A 17,091-nucleotide genomic window follows, 5' to 3' on the forward strand; every position below is an offset into this window, starting at 1 on the left:
GTTGCCCACTGTTGCCCAGTTGGACGTGACAAGGGAAAGCAGTTTGCAGATAGTAAAGTGGACTGTGCGTTCTGCGCAGCTCTCAGTAACCTCACACACCAAGGAGCTGGAGAGGTGGTCTAGTAATAGTTCTTACTGTGAGAGGGGGAGGGCCTGATTTCAAATCCCTAGCACATTCAAAGCTTGACGTGACTTGCTTGGGCTTATAACCATGTTGTGGGATGGCAGGTTCGAGTGAGAGCCTGTATCAAAAATGTGCAGCAGTGGGCATCTCTGATGCATGTGCCTAGGCATGTGGATGGACATACAGCACACTGCACACGCCCAAGAGAGAGGTACTGGCAGCGAAGTGATCTCCATGCTTTCTTGTTGTCTTCCCATTTCAGCATTGACTGGAACCTAAAGATTGTCACCTTTTGTGCTCATTTATTATTTTGTGCTGTCTTTCCCCTTTTCTTCTAGGTTTAATGCAGAGATTGAGGAACCGCGGAGAGAGAGATCGGGAAAGGGAAAGGGAAAGGGAGATGAGGAGGAGTAGTGGCTTGCGAGCAGGATCTCGGAGAGACCGGGATAGGTACGATGGGTTAATGTTTACTCAATACCAGCATCTTAGACAAGTTGGATAAAGGCGTGTAAATGAGTGTGGGCTTGGCAGCAGTGATCAGTGGCTGTGAAGGGGTCTGCCTTAGCACCCAGGACGTTTGAATGTCACTGCCTATTAGTCACCAAGTTTGACATTCCATCACAGGTTTTACTTTCCTAGTTTAATTAACTCTTAATGTGACAAACTGTATTACTTTTAATTTTCTCTTATTGCAATGGGTTACATTTTACTTTTGTTTAAAATATCCAGGAATTATGGATAGTTTCTTAGAGTCTGGTCCTGCGCCATTAAATTCAAATTATATGTTACATGTAGATTTTTAGTGACAAACCGAGATAGATCATCTTTATTTCTCAAACATGTTATCTTTAGACATTGTATCCTGGTTGGCACTGTCCATGTTCTCTGGTTTTCTATTGCTATTTTCATTTGATCATCAAAAGAAATGGACTCAGAAGCTTGCTTTCCTTACAGAGACTTCCGGAGACAGCTTTCCATTGACACCAGGCCTTTCAGACCTGCCTCTGAGGGGAACCCGAGTGATGACCCGGACCCTCTGCCCGCTCATCGGCAGGCACTGGGAGAGAGGCTCTATCCACGAGTCCAAGCCATGCAACCTGTGAGTCCTGGGCACTGTCCTCCTGTCGACTAGGTGTAGGCTTTTCCCTTTGCGCTGCAGTGGGTGTTGTCCAATTGCCAGGGTCTAAGCAGCTGCACAGCTGAGCACTGCTGCACGGTGATGGGGATTTAGGAGTGGAAGTACAACTTGTGCAGCCCTTCAGCTGGGGTCTTCTCTCCCACAAAACTTAGTTCAAGACTAGTTCATTCAGCCCGATTGGAGTTATGTGTTAAAGAATTTACATTTTTACTTACATAAATTGTTACTTTTTGAAGTACATATGATCTGTAAGCAAGCTGTAACTAAAACAAATGGCAGTCTTTTACTACTGATAAAACAGCTTAAGATTTCAATTTGAATGTTTTATTAAAATTCTGTACTTGTAAATTAGTGTTGATTTTTTTTCTTTTTTGTTCTTTATGTATTATGTGAATACATGTAGCCAAACTAATAAGATAGAATCAAATCTATTTCTTGCAATAAGTCGGCTTTCAAAAATAGACACCCTTCTCCTCCCTTTCCTTCTTCTTTTCTGTATTAAATGAAGGTGTTTTGGCTCTCTGAAGAAGACAAAAGTTACAGAAATTGCATGTACGTTTATTTGAAATTCAAATACCTTAAAAAATACATACTCTTATACAAATATTCCAGCCCCAACAAAACTATGCTAGTTTGTGGGATATGTGGTCCCTGTCTGAGGTGTCTGATTAACTTGCAGTTCCATAAAAAGCCTTGCTAGTTCACAAGGAAATTTTGTTTGCGCTTATTTCTTTTCCTTCTCTTGAGTGTAACTGTTAATAAGCAGAGAGTTATTAAAGTAACATTTGTTCATCTTTTATAGGCATTTGCAAGTAAAATCACGGGCATGCTTTTGGAATTATCGCCAGCGCAGCTGCTTCTCCTTCTAGCAAGTGAAGATTCTCTGAGGGCAAGAGTCGACGAGGCCATGGAGCTCATTATCGCACACGGACGGTAATGTGTGCTCCAGGAACAGCGTTTCAGTTTAAACAATGGCACTGTGTATTTTCACCACATGCTTGAAAGCATGACAAACTAGAGGATAAGAGCACCTGCTGTTCTTCCAGAGGACCCATATGGGGACTAACAGCTGCCTGCTACACTCCAGTTCCAGAGTCTAAGATTCCTTCTTCTAGTTTGGTGCACAGATACACATGCAGGCAAAACACCCATACATAAAAAATCAAAATGAAAAAACAAAGTAGAATATTGTTTTTCGATTTTTTTTTTTAAAGCAATATCTTATAATTCCTAAGTGCAGTAGCTGAATTTTTCATGTTTTATTTGGTCATAGACGGTATTTGATGTTTAGAATTGTTCTGTTCCTGAGACAAAGCTAGCCTTGAGCCCTAACCTCCTGCCTCAGACTTGTGAGTGCTGGGACTTAGAGCTACCATATCTGGCTTAGAAACCGTTTTGTTTAGAAGTATATCTGTAAGTTCCCTGAAGTCCACTCCCCATTGGGAGCACCCATGTAAGAGACCACATTATACTCAATCTCCTACATTCTTGTGTTATGAATAATACTTTCTGTTACGGCTCCACATTCACCTTAAAATTTTGTGCAGGTTTTTTCTTATCCTTCTGCAAAGTATATTAGTTTGAATATAAAATCTAAAAATAGCAAATAGTCCATCTATTCAAGGTGACAAATGTCAGAAAGATGCCATATTAGATGGACTTGCTCTGTCAGCCTGTTTGAAGCAAGGGTTACTTTAAATGAAATTTATATGGTGCTATGAACCTCACACATCCAGTCACTGTTCTGTTGCTGTGAAGAGACACCGTGACCGTGACAACTCTTTATAAAGGAAAACATTTATTTGGGGCTGGCTTACAGTTTCAGAGGTTTAGTTCAGTCCATTAGCATCATGGCAGGGTGCAAGACAGCATTCGGGCAGACATGGTAGTGGAGACGGGACTGAGAGTTCTACATCCTGATCCACAGGAAACAGAGAGAGAGAGAGCTACTGGGTCTGGTGTGGACTTTTGAAGCCTCAAGGTCCACTCCCAGTGATCCGCTTCTTCCAACAAGGCCACACCTTCTAATCCTTCTCAAATAGTGCCACCCCTGATGACTAAAATTCAAATATCTGAGCCTGTGGGGGCCATTCTTACTCAACCCACACCACTGTGGTACTATCCCAGACCTTAGGTTGTAGACGTGTAAACAAGTAGCTGAGCTCTAGAGCTCAATGGCCACCTCTCAAGGTGTTTATCTATTATGTGTACGGTGTTCTGCCTACATAAATGCCTTTAGGCCAGAAGAGGACACCAGATTTCATTATAGATGGTTGTGAGCTGGGAATTGCACTCAGACCTCTGGAAGAGCAGCCAGTTCTCTTATCCTCTGATCCATCTCTCTGGACTTTAATGTATTGTGGTTTGTTTGTTTGTTTGTTTGTTTTTTAAAATTCTTTGCCCTATCTCTGGCGCTGTGAGCAGGCTGAGAATAGCTTAGCCCACAAGAAAGTTGGATTTTTTAATAAGATTATATAAATATATGTAAGCATTGCTAATTTAGTATTTTCTGTTGATCAAAACTAACATCTGGTTTTATGCACTGAATAGTGAATTTACTAGTGGTAAATAGGACTTAGGCTGGAGAATTTGATTGCTGGTGCAATTGTGCTCTGAATATTTTTCTGTATTTCTTGCTTTGTGCTAAATTTTTAGCATCCCAATGAAGACTGTATGTGTTGTCTTACATCAGGAAGCCTTAGCCATGTCTTGAACTGTATGTGTAGCAGCTAGTGGAGTTTTTTGGGTTTTGTTTGTTTGTTTGGTTGGTTGGTTGGTGTGGTTTGGTTGTTTTGTTTTTGAAGCCTGTCTTGGCAGCAGCATGAGAACTAGCCTTGAGTTTGCTCTGTAGTGCATGCTCCCGAGCTCTAGGATTGTAAGCATATTCCATGGTTTTAAATGTGTAATAAATATGAATAGATACTTTCATACTAAATTTCAGACATTTCACCTCTATGGAATGTAAAAGGGTTTCATTTATTTTTAGGGAAAATGGTGCTGATAGTATCTTGGACCTTGGATTATTAGATTCCTCGGAAAAGGTACAGGTAAGGGATTTTTTTGTTTGTTTAGTACATGTTTTAATGAGCAGTTAGAACAACAAAAAAGAATAGAAAAATAAAGCAGGATTTAGGAGATGTCTTTGTAAATAAAATGATTTATAGTACAGAAAGAGAAAGGTATGTGGTTGCAATATACAGAATCGAATCATAAAATTGAATTAATTATTAACACAATACTGGTCACTTGGCTGTTTATGTTGAACACAGACTAGGTTAAGCTTTAGTGTTGAGATCCAGGGGGGCCGAATAGCAGAAGAAAGAGGAGGCAGTGTAGAATCTTAGGAGTCACTCCTCCTAGAAGCTGTTGGTTGCCAAAGGTGCAAAGAAAACATAACACTTTGTGGGTATGGTGTGGTTTTTTTTCTTGTATTTTGTAATTAATCTTCTGTTAATAATATTAATCTGCTAGCTGAGAGGAGCAAACTCACTATAATCTCTTTCATTGGTCACATTAAAGAAGATTAGTACAAAATGTAAAAAAGGAGCTACCTGTGAATTCTGAACAAATAAATAGTAGCACACAGATTGGAAGGAGAAATGAAGACTTGACAAGTAGCTGTCTTTCAGCAGGAGGGTAAAGCTGAACCTTGTTCTGTCTTACCTGAAAGACAGCAAAAGCTTTTGGGGGCGTTTGGGAACCACTCCTGCACATGCAGGACCCACTGACACAGCATCATAAGCAATTGATACAATCTCCCAAATTAAAAAAAGTCACTGGACCAAACCCATAACAATATGGCAAGTAGAAACAACTTTCAAGTATCGTCTTGGGGCATGTGGCCATGTGAAAAGATCCGGTGACATGGAGGAGGAAGGTTGGATAGAAAAGTGCTGGGGAAATGAAGTTTTTCTGAGATAGAGACTCAAAAATTCAAGGTCAGCAGATTCGGAACAAGCTGCTCTATAACTGTCTAGACACATTGAAATAATCAAAGAAAAGGAATAGTAATTTGAAAAACAGTGGATTTCTTATCTGAAACTCATAGGCCATGATATAGAACTGTCAATCCAGAATTCTCTAGCTACTAAAAGTACCTTCATGACATTAAGGTGAAAGAGTGGTTTTTGTTTTAAAGGTAGGGTTTTACTGTAACCCAAATTGATTTGGAGCTTACACAGGAGATCCTCCTGTCTTAGCCTTCCAGTGCTGGGATTACAGGCATGTGCTACCATGAAGGTGAACCCAGGGCTTTGTGCTTGCCAGGCACACATTGTCCCAATCGATTTGAGACCCCAGTCCCAACTGATTTTATTTTTTAGGAGATATTAAGACTTAGCATACATAAGGTTTGTGTGTTATAGCTCAGAGTTACCTTTAATATTATTATACACGTATTTAAATATGAATGCTGTTCCGCTTTTCTTTTACTTTGAATGATTTCAGAGAACCATTTCATATATTACATTTTTAAAAAATGAGCACAGAGGCCTCATCTGTCATACTTTGTTATTAGGAAAACCGAAAGCGCCATGGCTCTAGTCGAAGTGTGGTAGATATGGATTTGGACGACACAGATGATGGTGATGATAATGCTCCTTTGTTCTACCAACCTGGGAAGAGGGGATTTTATACTCCACGACCTGGCAAAAACACAGAAGCAAGATTGAACTGTTTCAGAAACATTGGCAGGTAAACTAACTGTCCTTACTGTTGGGATCGGGACTGGACCCAGGGCTCTGTCCGATGCTGAGCATGCTCTCTACCACTGAGCTACTCCTCCAGCCCCACGCTTTCTGTGCAGCCCAGGCTGGGGTCAAACTCATGTTCTTCCTGCTAGCCTCCCAGGGCTGTGGAATTAGAGGTGTGTCATCACATGGCCTGGCTAAAATTAGCTTTAAAATTGAATATGTACTCTATTTTATACTAGGTAGAAATGAGGCTTAGGGAATTTTTTAAAATATTATCTATCTATCTATTTATATATTTATGTATGTGTGAGACTAATTCTATGATTAGTTTTGAATTTAAATTATATTTCTGTTCTTATTTTTAGGATTCTTGGACTATGTCTGTTGCAAAATGAACTATGTCCTATCACATTGAATAGGCATGTAATTAAAGTGTTGCTTGGTAGAAAAGTAAGTTTGATGCATATAACTGCTTTTACAATTGTAAACATTTCTTTGCAAAATAAATGATGGTACACTGTATAGTATTCAATTTGTTTTAAAGCATTATAATCATAATTGTCAAGTATTTAATGATATAGCTAAAGTCCTTGTATATGGGGAGATGGCACAGTAGAGTTGGTAACAGTTACGGTTGGTTCCTGACAGACTTGGATCCTACTGAAGAGAAATCCTCTTGACAACTTTATAAAAACACAAGCACTGTGCTTGACACACAGTGCTCAGAAAGCCAAAGCCACTGTAATTGGTCCCAAGTGGGTGGCAGTAGAGTATAGAAATAGTCTTAAACACAGCCCACTTGAAAATGCATGCAAGTGCCACAGAGGGGCCAATGAGCGTGAATAAATGAAGTAGACATGCTTGGCATTGATCTGGCTTATAGAATTACTGTCTTTGTGTTGATAGTCTGATACCCTCACTAGAATAACACGTGCTGCTGACCACTCAGTTGCATCACAGTTCCTAAAGCTATTTATTATAAAGAGGTCAAGACTCTTTTCCAGAGAGGTTGTACCATGCATCTACTGTAAATTGAATTGTGAAAGCTAGAGTCTACTAATTACCCCCACTAATGGTTTTTATTAGCACATATTAATTATGCACTATAATGAATATTAGGACATTTTCACCTGTTTGGTCATATCCCCATTCTTCGCACTTTATTTTGTCTCCTTCCTGCTCTCTTTAGTCCTCTTCTGCTTTCATGTCCTTTCTGTGATCGAGTGGTAGTGTGTGTGTGTGTGTGTGTGTGTGTGTGTGTGAGAGAGAGAGAGAGAGAGAGAGAGAGACAGAGAGAGACAGAGAGAGACAGAGAGAGACAGACCGAGAGAGAAAGACCCAGACCTAGTGGGTGTCATTAAGGTTGTTTACAGGAACATGGGCACTTGACCAGTGGTTAAATCAATGAAGAAAATGGTCTGTCCTCCCCCGTCAACCATTAGTTGTATAAATTGCTAGGAAGATGTGGGCACTGTCTCATGCCCATGACTTGGTATTGATGGTCACAGCTGTTCAAGAACCTTGCTGAGCTCCACAGTCAGTTTCTACACTGCCGCTTTTCTCTGGCACAAATGTGCATACACGCATGTACTCACGCATGCACTTGTGGCTTGGGTAAAGTGATACAGATCTCCCATTTATTGCTGGACAATCAACACTCGTTCTTAGTACTTTGACCAGTTAACTGACCGCTGCAAAAAGAAACTAACAGAAGTGGACAGCAACACTAAATGTATGGGCATAAACAGTTATTTAGAAGACAGTTTGATAGGTGCACCATATCCACTCAACAAAACTACAGAACTTTCCACTAGGGCCTATGACCTCCTCATCCATGGGTGTTTAGTAATATTTTAGTACTAAATTTAGTCTTTAGCCAAATCACTAAATATCATTTTCTGTTTAATTGAGCCTATTGTAGTTAGAGGCATTTTTTAGGCTGGGACCACAATTTAACTCTTGACATGTCCAACTTAAATGCTCTGTGCATGGAACGTGAGTAGAAACCAAAGCTCTTACATAGAAAAGTGTTTAGTGTGTTAACTCCTTTTTTGGTTGTTTGGTTAGTTTTTTCAGGATAGGGTTTCTCTGTAGCTTTGGAGCCTGTCCTGGAACTAGCTCTTGTAGGCCAGGCTGGCCTCACAGAGATTCTCCTGTCTCTAGTGTGTTAACCCTTTAGCTCATGAAATCTGATAGACTTCAGTCTAACTCAGTGATGTGATCTTTGTAAGTTATCAATTTCGAGTGGACTTAGTAATCTGTATTGTATGGAGACCATGAGGAGCACAATGAGGTCGTCAAGAGCCAGCTTATGCACATAAGCAGTGTTCAAGAAATAATGCTGACTTAACAAATTATTTTTGAAACTTATTTTTAAAGCATGCTGTTGGCTCCACCTCATAGCAATTAACTTTTTTATTCCTGTTATGAAAAATTAAATGAATTGTGAAAGCCAAAGATTTGTTAATTTTTATTTCCTCTTTAAAGCACTCTTCATCATTGTACCTTTAAGTTAAAGAAAATTAGGGCTGGGATATAGCTCAGTGGTAGAGCACTTACTTAGCGCGCACACAGTCCTGGGTTCACTCTCTGTCACTTCCCTTCCCCCAGCGTCATCACAGATTGTAATTTACTATGGGTCAGGAAAAGAGGCTTCTTTTCAGATTTCTTGTGTGGTTATTTCCTTAGGTCAACTGGCATGACTTTGCTTTTTTTGACCCGGTAATGTATGAGAGTTTGCGACAGCTGATCCTGGCGTCCCAGAGTTCAGATGCTGATGCTGTGTTCTCAGCAATGGATTTGGCATTTGCCATTGACCTGTGTAAAGAAGAGGGTGGAGGACAGGTAAAGTAAATCCAGTTTCTGAATTTGCAAGAGAATTGGGGAATTTGTTAGGCCATTTGTAAAGAATAATTGGGGTAAGGACCAAGAGAGAAAGACCGAGACGGGTATATGCACGTGTACCAGAGCTAGCACTGTAGGAGAGGAGCAGACTGAGGCAGAGCAATTTTGTACTTACTTAGGCTGGCAAGGTTTGTGCCTCTCAGATATTTGTCAGGTAAAGACTCATCTTTAAATTCTAAAATTTTAGAAAATAAAGTTCTCACGAGCTGTTATTGTTTGTCAGAATTGCTTTTAAATGCCACTGATGAATTTCTCCTAGGTTGAACTCATTCCAAATGGTGTAAATATACCAGTCACTCCTCAGAATGTCTACGAATACGTGAGGAAATACGCAGAGCACAGAATGTTGGTAGTTGCAGAGCAGCCATTGCATGTAAGTATTTTCCAGAAAAGGATTATGTCATGGGAAGCTATTTTTATTTTACCATTGTTCTGAATTAGCCCAATAATCTATCTATAAAAGGCCCAAGTTCTCCAATGGAAAATGGACTCGCAGCTAAAAGTCTGAAGTCTCCAGCTACAGGCCAAGCACTTGTTTTCCTTTGGAGATAGATGTTGGGAACTGTAACGGTCAGAGATAGCTGGTGAGCAGCTCAGGGCTTGTAAGGCTGAAGTGTCGTTCTTTAAGCACCCTGTCGTCACCTGACTTAGAAGGATTCACCCCAGCAACATCCACAGAGGAGGCTTTTTAAGCAGAGCCTGAAGGGTTCCAAGTACAAGCTTCGCCAACATTTGTTTAGGGAAGCCTAAGATCTTGTGACAACCCAGAGTTTTTATTGGTGGCCAGTCCCAAAGAGTTCCTTGGCTGCACATCCAGCCGTGACTACTAAAATTTTTGAGGGAGGCATGTTTCTACTATCATATTGTCAATAATTTAGGTAGCACCCTAAGCACAGCGATGGAGGAGTGTTCCAAAAGTGAGATTCTCAAGACAACAACCAGCTCTACATTAGTAATGCTGCCCCTTTCCAGGATAAAGTTCCTATAAATTGAAGAGTGGTGACGACTCTTGTGCTGGGAATTAGACTGCGTGCAAGTTAGTGCTCCACTCGTTAGCTTCTGGCCGCACATTAGCAGGTTAATGCTTTAGTGCACTGGTTTCCTTCTGCAGATGAGCGTAAGATTGAACACTTTTTCAGTCGGTGTCTAGATTTTGGGTTTGAGTCTAGGAGGTTGGCTGTTACTGTGCTTTTTCTAGGATGCACTTTTGCCAAATTGAAGTAATGCTGCTTATAAAATGTGCTGCCTGTACATTATTTATCTGATTTAAGAAGCAATTTCAGTTTTCTACTGGGATATAAAACACTAGGTAACTTCTGAACTAGCCTGTTTTCTGTGCTCAATTCTTCCCCTTCTTTCTTGAATCTGTTAAGAGGAAACTCGAAAACAAGCCCTTTTTTTCCTCTTTGCTTAGGGATCTAGCATTTTTTTTTAGAGACTGCTGCTATAATTTGATGTTGAGCTTTAATAATATAAACAGACACTATGGAAAACAAAGTACTGATTATAATAAAAGAAAAAAATTTCCAATTCTGTAGGCCATGAGGAAGGGTCTATTGGATGTGCTTCCAAAAAATTCCTTAGAAGACTTAACAGCAGAAGACTTTCGGCTTTTGGTGAACGGCTGTGGTGAAGTCAATGTGCAGATGTTGATCAGTTTCACCTCTTTCAATGACGAGTCAGGTAGGAAATGGCAAGTCTTCCTGAAGAGCTGTGCTGGAGCGTTTGCTGAGTGTGTCCTCTGAGGTTCTGGGTTACAGAGTCTATTCCCAAGCCCTGTAGAATGTCAGGTTTGTTTTTTCATTATTATTACAATTAAAGGTATGATTAGATGAAGATTAATATTTTGATAGCTTAGAATTAAGTTATTCTTCTGTTCTTTATGGGAAGCCAAGGCAGGAGAATATGAAGTTTGAGGCCAGCCTCAGATACATAGTGAGATCCTGCCTAAAAAAACAAAATATGTGCACGTGCACACATGTGATTGAGAAGATTGTAACTGTACTGTAGTTACTACATAGTTTCCCTTTTTTTTTCTATTTTTTTCTATTTTCTATTTCATATTGCATATCTTATTCTATTTTTGGTTTTATTGAGACAGGGTCTGTGTAGCACTCCTGTTGTCAGAGGCTGCTTGTTCTTTCCTGGCCTCCCAGAACCGAAGTAATCACACAGAAACTATAGTATTTGTAATACTGCACTGGCTAAAACAGCTTTATTCATTAACCAATAAAAGCAACACATACACACAACTTCCACCACCACACTCCTGCAGCTCACTTCCTAGGGCAGGCTAGTCTTGCGCTTAGAGATCCTTCTTGCCTCCGCCTTCAAGTGCTGGGATTAAAGGTGTGCTGCAGCCCAAATTACAGAAACATTTAAAATTCCCTTCGTGCTTGGTAATTTATAGGTTGTTGTGTAATAGGTTTTGTGAAACATTTTAGTGTAAGTACTTAGAACTTAGTTCATTTAAAAACCAAAACTATAGAAGGGAAAGAAAAACTGTCAGCTCAGCGGCATTGCATCCTGTGAAAGTTTTAGAGAGAGAATGCTGGTGTCCTTTCCTCTCCCTGTGGACAGAGTGGGTGGGTGTCCGCCTCTTACAGAGACCTCATGTGACTTGTAAACGCAGTAGTTTTAGAAGCACTGGTTCACTGCCACATGAGAAGACTCAAGTTTACAGATGAGTTTTATGTCATGGACATGGTTTGAGTGATGATAGTTCACTTTTCTTTACTCAAGTCAGGATTACTTAATTACAAAGGTTTTTAAATGTACAAATAGCTTTAATTTCCTAATAGTTATATATATCTTAAATTTTAAAGTTTGTCTCTTTGTTTATGTATGAAGTTTACCAGTGTTCAAAAGAGACAACATCTAATACAACACATTGACTTTATATTCTTAGGAGAGAATGCTGAGAAGCTTCTACAGTTCAAGCGTTGGTTCTGGTCCATAGTGGAGAAAATGAGCATGACAGAACGGCAGGATCTTGTAAGTTAAATCTTACAGTTTGTAGGGTGAAACACAAAGGGTTTGGTTGAGTTTGCTTTGGTTTTTTAGAAGGTGATTTTCTTCCTGAAGAACATAGTTTACCAATAACAGGTCTATGAAGTCGGGCACTGTTTCTCTTAGTGATCCTTTGGTTGATCCATTTTTTCTTTTTTTTAATTTCTCATTAGTGTATATGAGTATTTTACATGCGTGCATGTCTGTGCACCATGCGCATGCAGTCTCTTCGGGGGGGGGGGAGGCTAGAGTTAAAGATAGTTTTGAGTCATTGTTTAGGTGCTGGGAATCAAACCCAGGTCTTTTTGGAAGAGCATCTGGTTAGTGCTCTTACCTACTGAGCCACCTCTCCAGCCCCAACTCATTCGTTCTTGAAGAAACTTTACATGAAGCCTTTTCTTAACTCTTAAATGAGTAAATGAGTCGATGGACCGACCACAGCTTTGCTTGCTCTGGTACTTGAGAGAGAATTTTTGTTTCATGTTCCCTTTGTAGCATTCTGAGATGAAGTTTCTTATATTTTAGGAAATATTATAGTTTAGGAAATAACCACAATTAATGTAAGTTTCTGAGTTTTTCTGGGAAGCTAGATTGACTTTAGTGCTTCGTTGTGCAAAGTAAATGCTATAGATTAAATTTTATCACAGAAAATTGATACTTGAATATAGAGGACAGATCATTGCAGAATATTTAATATTCATAAAAATAAATATTTCTGCGAAGAAGCCTATGTTTGGCATATTTAGTAGCAGAAATAGAGGAACAGTTACCACTTACTGGGCATCATTTGTTTATCCTGTGTGTCATACAAAATAAATTGGTAATGGATTCCATATGACTTTATTGTGTGAATTTTGATGTATTGTGTATATTAGCCACTATTTTGCTAGTAGATAAAATAACATTTAGGTAGCCCATGGGAGTGTTAGTTTTTCTTTAGAAATGTGTTTTTTCTAAGAAGTACTTAGAGAAGTTAGCTGTAGTAAAGGCCCTTAGAGATCACTGATAGAATAGCTTCATGTCAGATGAGAAAATTTGGACCTTGAGACAACTACTTTGAAGTCAAAACAAACATAACACTTTTTTCTCCTTTAATCTGAACATTTTTTAACACGTAGTTTATTGAGGTAGAATGGATTCTGCTTTTCAATATGATAAAATAATTTTAAAACTAAGTTTTATTTTTTCAGATCATATTATTTACCCCTTTCCTCTCTCCACACCCGGGTTCCTTGCTCTTTTTCAAATTCATGATCGCTCCCCCTCCAGTGTGTTTTTGTGTTCGTTCGTGTTGCTAAATACATAGGTAAAACCTGCTCAGACTGTATAATGTCATGTAGATGTGTGTTTTCAGGGCTGACCATTTGGTACTGAATAACCAGTTAGTGTGCTTTCTCTAGGGAAGACTGTTTCTTCTGCTCTCAGCTACTTAGTTGTCTGTAGTGATTTGTTTATGGTTGAAACTTCCTGGAGTTCTCTCCCTTCCCCGCATTCCCACCCATAGCATGTCTATTGTTCTTGGTCAGCTCAGAGTTGGGCAGTTATGAAACTTCAGAATTGATGTTGTTTATATTGCCAGAATTAAGGTAGACTATAAAGGCCAAAATTGTAACTATATGTTCTTACTTAGGTTTACTTTTGGACATCAAGCCCATCATTGCCAGCCAGTGAAGAAGGTTTTCAGCCTATGCCCTCAATCACAATAAGGCCGCCAGATGACCAGCATCTTCCTACTGCAAACACCTGTATTTCTCGGCTGTATGTCCCACTCTATTCCTCTAAACAGATTCTCAAACAAAAGTTACTGCTCGCCATTAAGACCAAGAATTTTGGTTTTGTGTAGAGTATAAAAAGTGTGTATTGCTGTGTAATATTACTAGCTAATTTTGTAGATTTTTTTTTCCCATTTGTCTATAAAAGTTTATGGAAGTTAATGCTGTCATAACCCCTGGTGGTACCGTAAAGAGATTAAATGCAAACATTCCTTGCTGAGTTTGTAGCTTAAAGGCCTGAGAAGCACTGGCACCTTTTGTCTATGATGGTTTGTTAGTTGCCAACTTCCAGGTCCGACCCCAGCCAAAGCTGACAGCAGAACAACATAATCTACACTGTGACTTTCTTTTCTGTGAGGGGAAATGTAAGATGTTCTGAACATGCAATGCTGCCTTTGTGGGAAGCGTTTCTACAAAGGCTCTTGTATAGAGGGAATAGGGGATTTCAAAATAAAAAATTAAGTATGTTCTGTGTTTTTCTTTTAACTTTTTTATGGTGTTTAATTTGTGGTTGGCTGCAATTGTGTATCATGTATATGGAACTTGTAAAAAGTTCTTGACATCCAGATTTTAGAGACAAAAATCACTTTTACCTATAAAACCCACTTTTACTGCGGGTTATTTCCGCTGCATTGAGCTCCAGGATATTAAATGATACCACTAATATTTGCATGTAATTTGTTGAGTTGAGAGAGGGCACTTTTTCTGTACATATGGTGGGGCCAATGCACAATCCTTATTAGAGTCACCTTCTCTTCTTTGTACCTGTTCCAAGGCAGTTAGACAGGCTCCTGCTCTTCAGTCCTAGCCAGACGTTTGTGCTAAGGGAATTCAGTTATGTGTACCCAGCTGGGCACTTCCTGGTAACTGTAAAATGCTTTATAAGATCATGATTACTGAAAATACATTTTGGAAAATTTTAAATGTTCGTGAGCAGCTTAAATACTTTTGTATCTAGCCTTTTTAAAATATCTTGTTACATTTTACTTTTTTAAATAAATTACAGAAGAAATGTCAAGTAATTGAAGAAACAGTTTTTATTTATGTACTTACACATTTTTAAAGCTAAGGGCAATGCACTGACATGGTTATATTCATACATTTTTTTTAAAGTTTATATACGTATGTATGGACTATAAGAAAGTTAAGAAAACCAGTCCACATTTTACAGTTAGCAGAGAATCATGAATGGCACCCAGCCAGGCTTTTTCTTTTTATAAGCAGAAGTGATGTGTAACCATCAATTGGCACAGAAAGTGTGAGTTAACTAACTGAAAACTAAGTGACAGGTTCTTTTGTTTTGTTTTTTAAATGACTCTATGTGGTCTTTGAACAATGCCCTTATACTTTGTGGACTTAGCAGTTTTATTCAGTGGGATAACAAGGGACAGAAAGTCCCCCTAGGACTTAAGTTGTCACTTTAAATATGAAAAATGGGAGAAGTTCTGTCGTCTCTCACCTATCTTCTCAATTCCTGCTAGGACTTCTGGCCTTGGATAATTGTCATGTTTAAAGAAAGGGACTGCACTTTTACTATATAACTTCTTTTAAAGACTGAAGCACATGGCATTCTCAACCCTGCTAACACTAAAATATTTGAAATTGAACCATAGTAGTGAAGGTTACTTAAAACTTATACAACACCATGATGTATTATGTGTGTAAATTAGCCAAAGTGAGACATTGGTTGTTATGTCCAAATATTATTCTGAATTAAGAGCCAACAAGCATTTGAAAGGTATAAAACATCAACGTAAGTCCTGTGTGCACACAACAGGCTTGATCAGTAGTAAATGAACAAATTAGTCTTGTGTGCACACAACGGGCTTGATCAGTAGTAATGAACAAGTTAGTCCTGTGTGCACACAACAGGCTTGATCAGTAGTGATGAACAAGTTAGACTAGGGCACTTGAAACCCTAATTGCAAACTTATTTTTAATAGTTACTGAAAGAATAAAAATATTTAAAATAATGCGTTATTGAAAATAATGCAGAATGTCTGAGGTCTTCCTAAATCAAGAGTTTGGTTAAAATGCTTTTAGTAATAATAAAAGCAATGAGGCTTTTTTCTTTTTTCTTTTTTTTTTTTTAAAGTTACGCATAAAATGGCTCTAAATATAAAATAAAGTCATATAAAACAAGGTTCTCTTTTGGTCTTGTTTGAAGTGAAACAGAACTGGAGACAGTTCAGGAAGACCAGGAGGAAACTTGACTGGTGTTTGGAGCTTTGCTACTTCCCACTTTGGCTTGAGAGAGGACAGCATCTCCACTGTAAAGATAGGGTTGTTTTGATGAATGTCGTGACAACTACCAGGCTCACGCTAAAAAATGACATCTTCCTTGAAGAAATAATTCTTCTTTTGTATCGCCAAGATTTACTTGTGGCTTGTTAATGCAGATGCCTGGGCACTGTCTGTCTCCGGTCCCTTTTCTGATACACTAAACAGTGGAAGCCAGTCATCTTCATAATAGAGAATTCCAGAGTGAGGACCAGAGAGAGCATCCTGTTTCACTTTGTGGACATAAATCCACTACAAAGTTCTTAAGTTCTATGCAGAAAGTACAACTGTTCCTTAATCCTGGCTCTTGCTTGAGCACTGTTGGATGGATGTGCCTTTAGTGCACTGCCTGGGTAGTGGCTGAATGTACTTACACAGTATGTTGTATCTTTAAAATTCATAGGGACCACAAACTCAGAAAGATGGCACTTGCTGCCTACCTAGCCTGGTGGCTTGAATTTGATCTCCTGAACCCACCCACAAGGTAGAAGGAGAGAGCCAACTGTGAGTTGTCCTCTGACCTCTACCTGTGCACGTATGGTGACGCTCACAAATAATAATAATAAAACAGCATGGATAAAGATTTCATAAACCTCTTTCACAAGTGTAACATCCAATCAATGGGTTAGCTGTATTTTGATGCAAGTAGACTTTCTCCAGGAAAAAAGAAGTGTTCTTGTATTTGAAATGTCTGATGCAAAAAAAGTGAAACTTGACTATTAATGTTAAACTGTGTGACGAGCTTGTGGCATGGGAATGATTAGGTGAAGTTTATGAATCACACCTAATTCTTTTAAAAAATAGGATCTTTTGAAAATAAGTGCCCTGTAGCACAATTAATAAAAACCCAGAGACAGAAACTGGGGTTCTACCTAAAGGTCAGAAAAGCAAAACAACCAGCCACTCTGGCTCTTACCTCCACCTCTGTCGGAAATGGCAGTCCTGCCTCCGGGAATCTCAGAATGAGACTGTGCTGTGTCTGGAAGCTGTCTGCTTCTGTTTTATAATGCTCTCTAGTTCTGGGATCAAAGGTGTGCACCACTACCACCTGGTTTCTATGGCAGACCAGTGGGGCTTTTTTCCTTTCTGATCTTCAGGCAAGCTTTGTTAATTAAAATATAAATGAAATGAAATATCACTACAGCGCCTCATGCTTCTGGGTAGCCAGCAACT

At 39.1% G+C, this 17,091-nt stretch overlaps 1 protein-coding gene across 4 annotated transcripts in view; it reads left to right on the forward strand.

Annotated features, from left to right (window-relative positions):
- Positions 1-14,671, forward strand: part of Ubr5 (ubiquitin protein ligase E3 component n-recognin 5) — a 111,066-nt gene extending 96,395 nt beyond the window's left edge. For all 4 annotated transcript variants that reach the window (XM_026789773.1, XM_005368109.3, XM_026789774.1 and 1 more), the window contains exons 49-59: positions 463-574; positions 1,079-1,223; positions 2,065-2,195; positions 4,249-4,309; positions 5,779-5,954; positions 6,319-6,403; positions 8,642-8,797; positions 9,117-9,230; positions 10,396-10,540; positions 11,766-11,851; positions 13,497-14,671. In XM_026789773.1, coding sequence (XP_026645574.1) covers positions 463-574; positions 1,079-1,223; positions 2,065-2,195; positions 4,249-4,309; positions 5,779-5,954; positions 6,319-6,403; positions 8,642-8,797; positions 9,117-9,230; positions 10,396-10,540; positions 11,766-11,851; positions 13,497-13,709 — 1,424 coding nt within the window. In that variant the 3' untranslated portion in view covers positions 13,710-14,671. The remainder of the gene's footprint in view (positions 1-462; positions 575-1,078; positions 1,224-2,064; positions 2,196-4,248; positions 4,310-5,778; positions 5,955-6,318; positions 6,404-8,641; positions 8,798-9,116; positions 9,231-10,395; positions 10,541-11,765; positions 11,852-13,496) is intronic.
- Positions 14,672-17,091: the final 2,420 nt, after the last annotated feature.

This window comes from Microtus ochrogaster, unplaced genomic scaffold, assembly GCF_000317375.1.
Source record: "Microtus ochrogaster isolate Prairie Vole_2 unplaced genomic scaffold, MicOch1.0 UNK29, whole genome shotgun sequence".
Classification (NCBI taxonomy): domain Eukaryota; kingdom Metazoa; phylum Chordata; class Mammalia; order Rodentia; family Cricetidae; genus Microtus; species Microtus ochrogaster.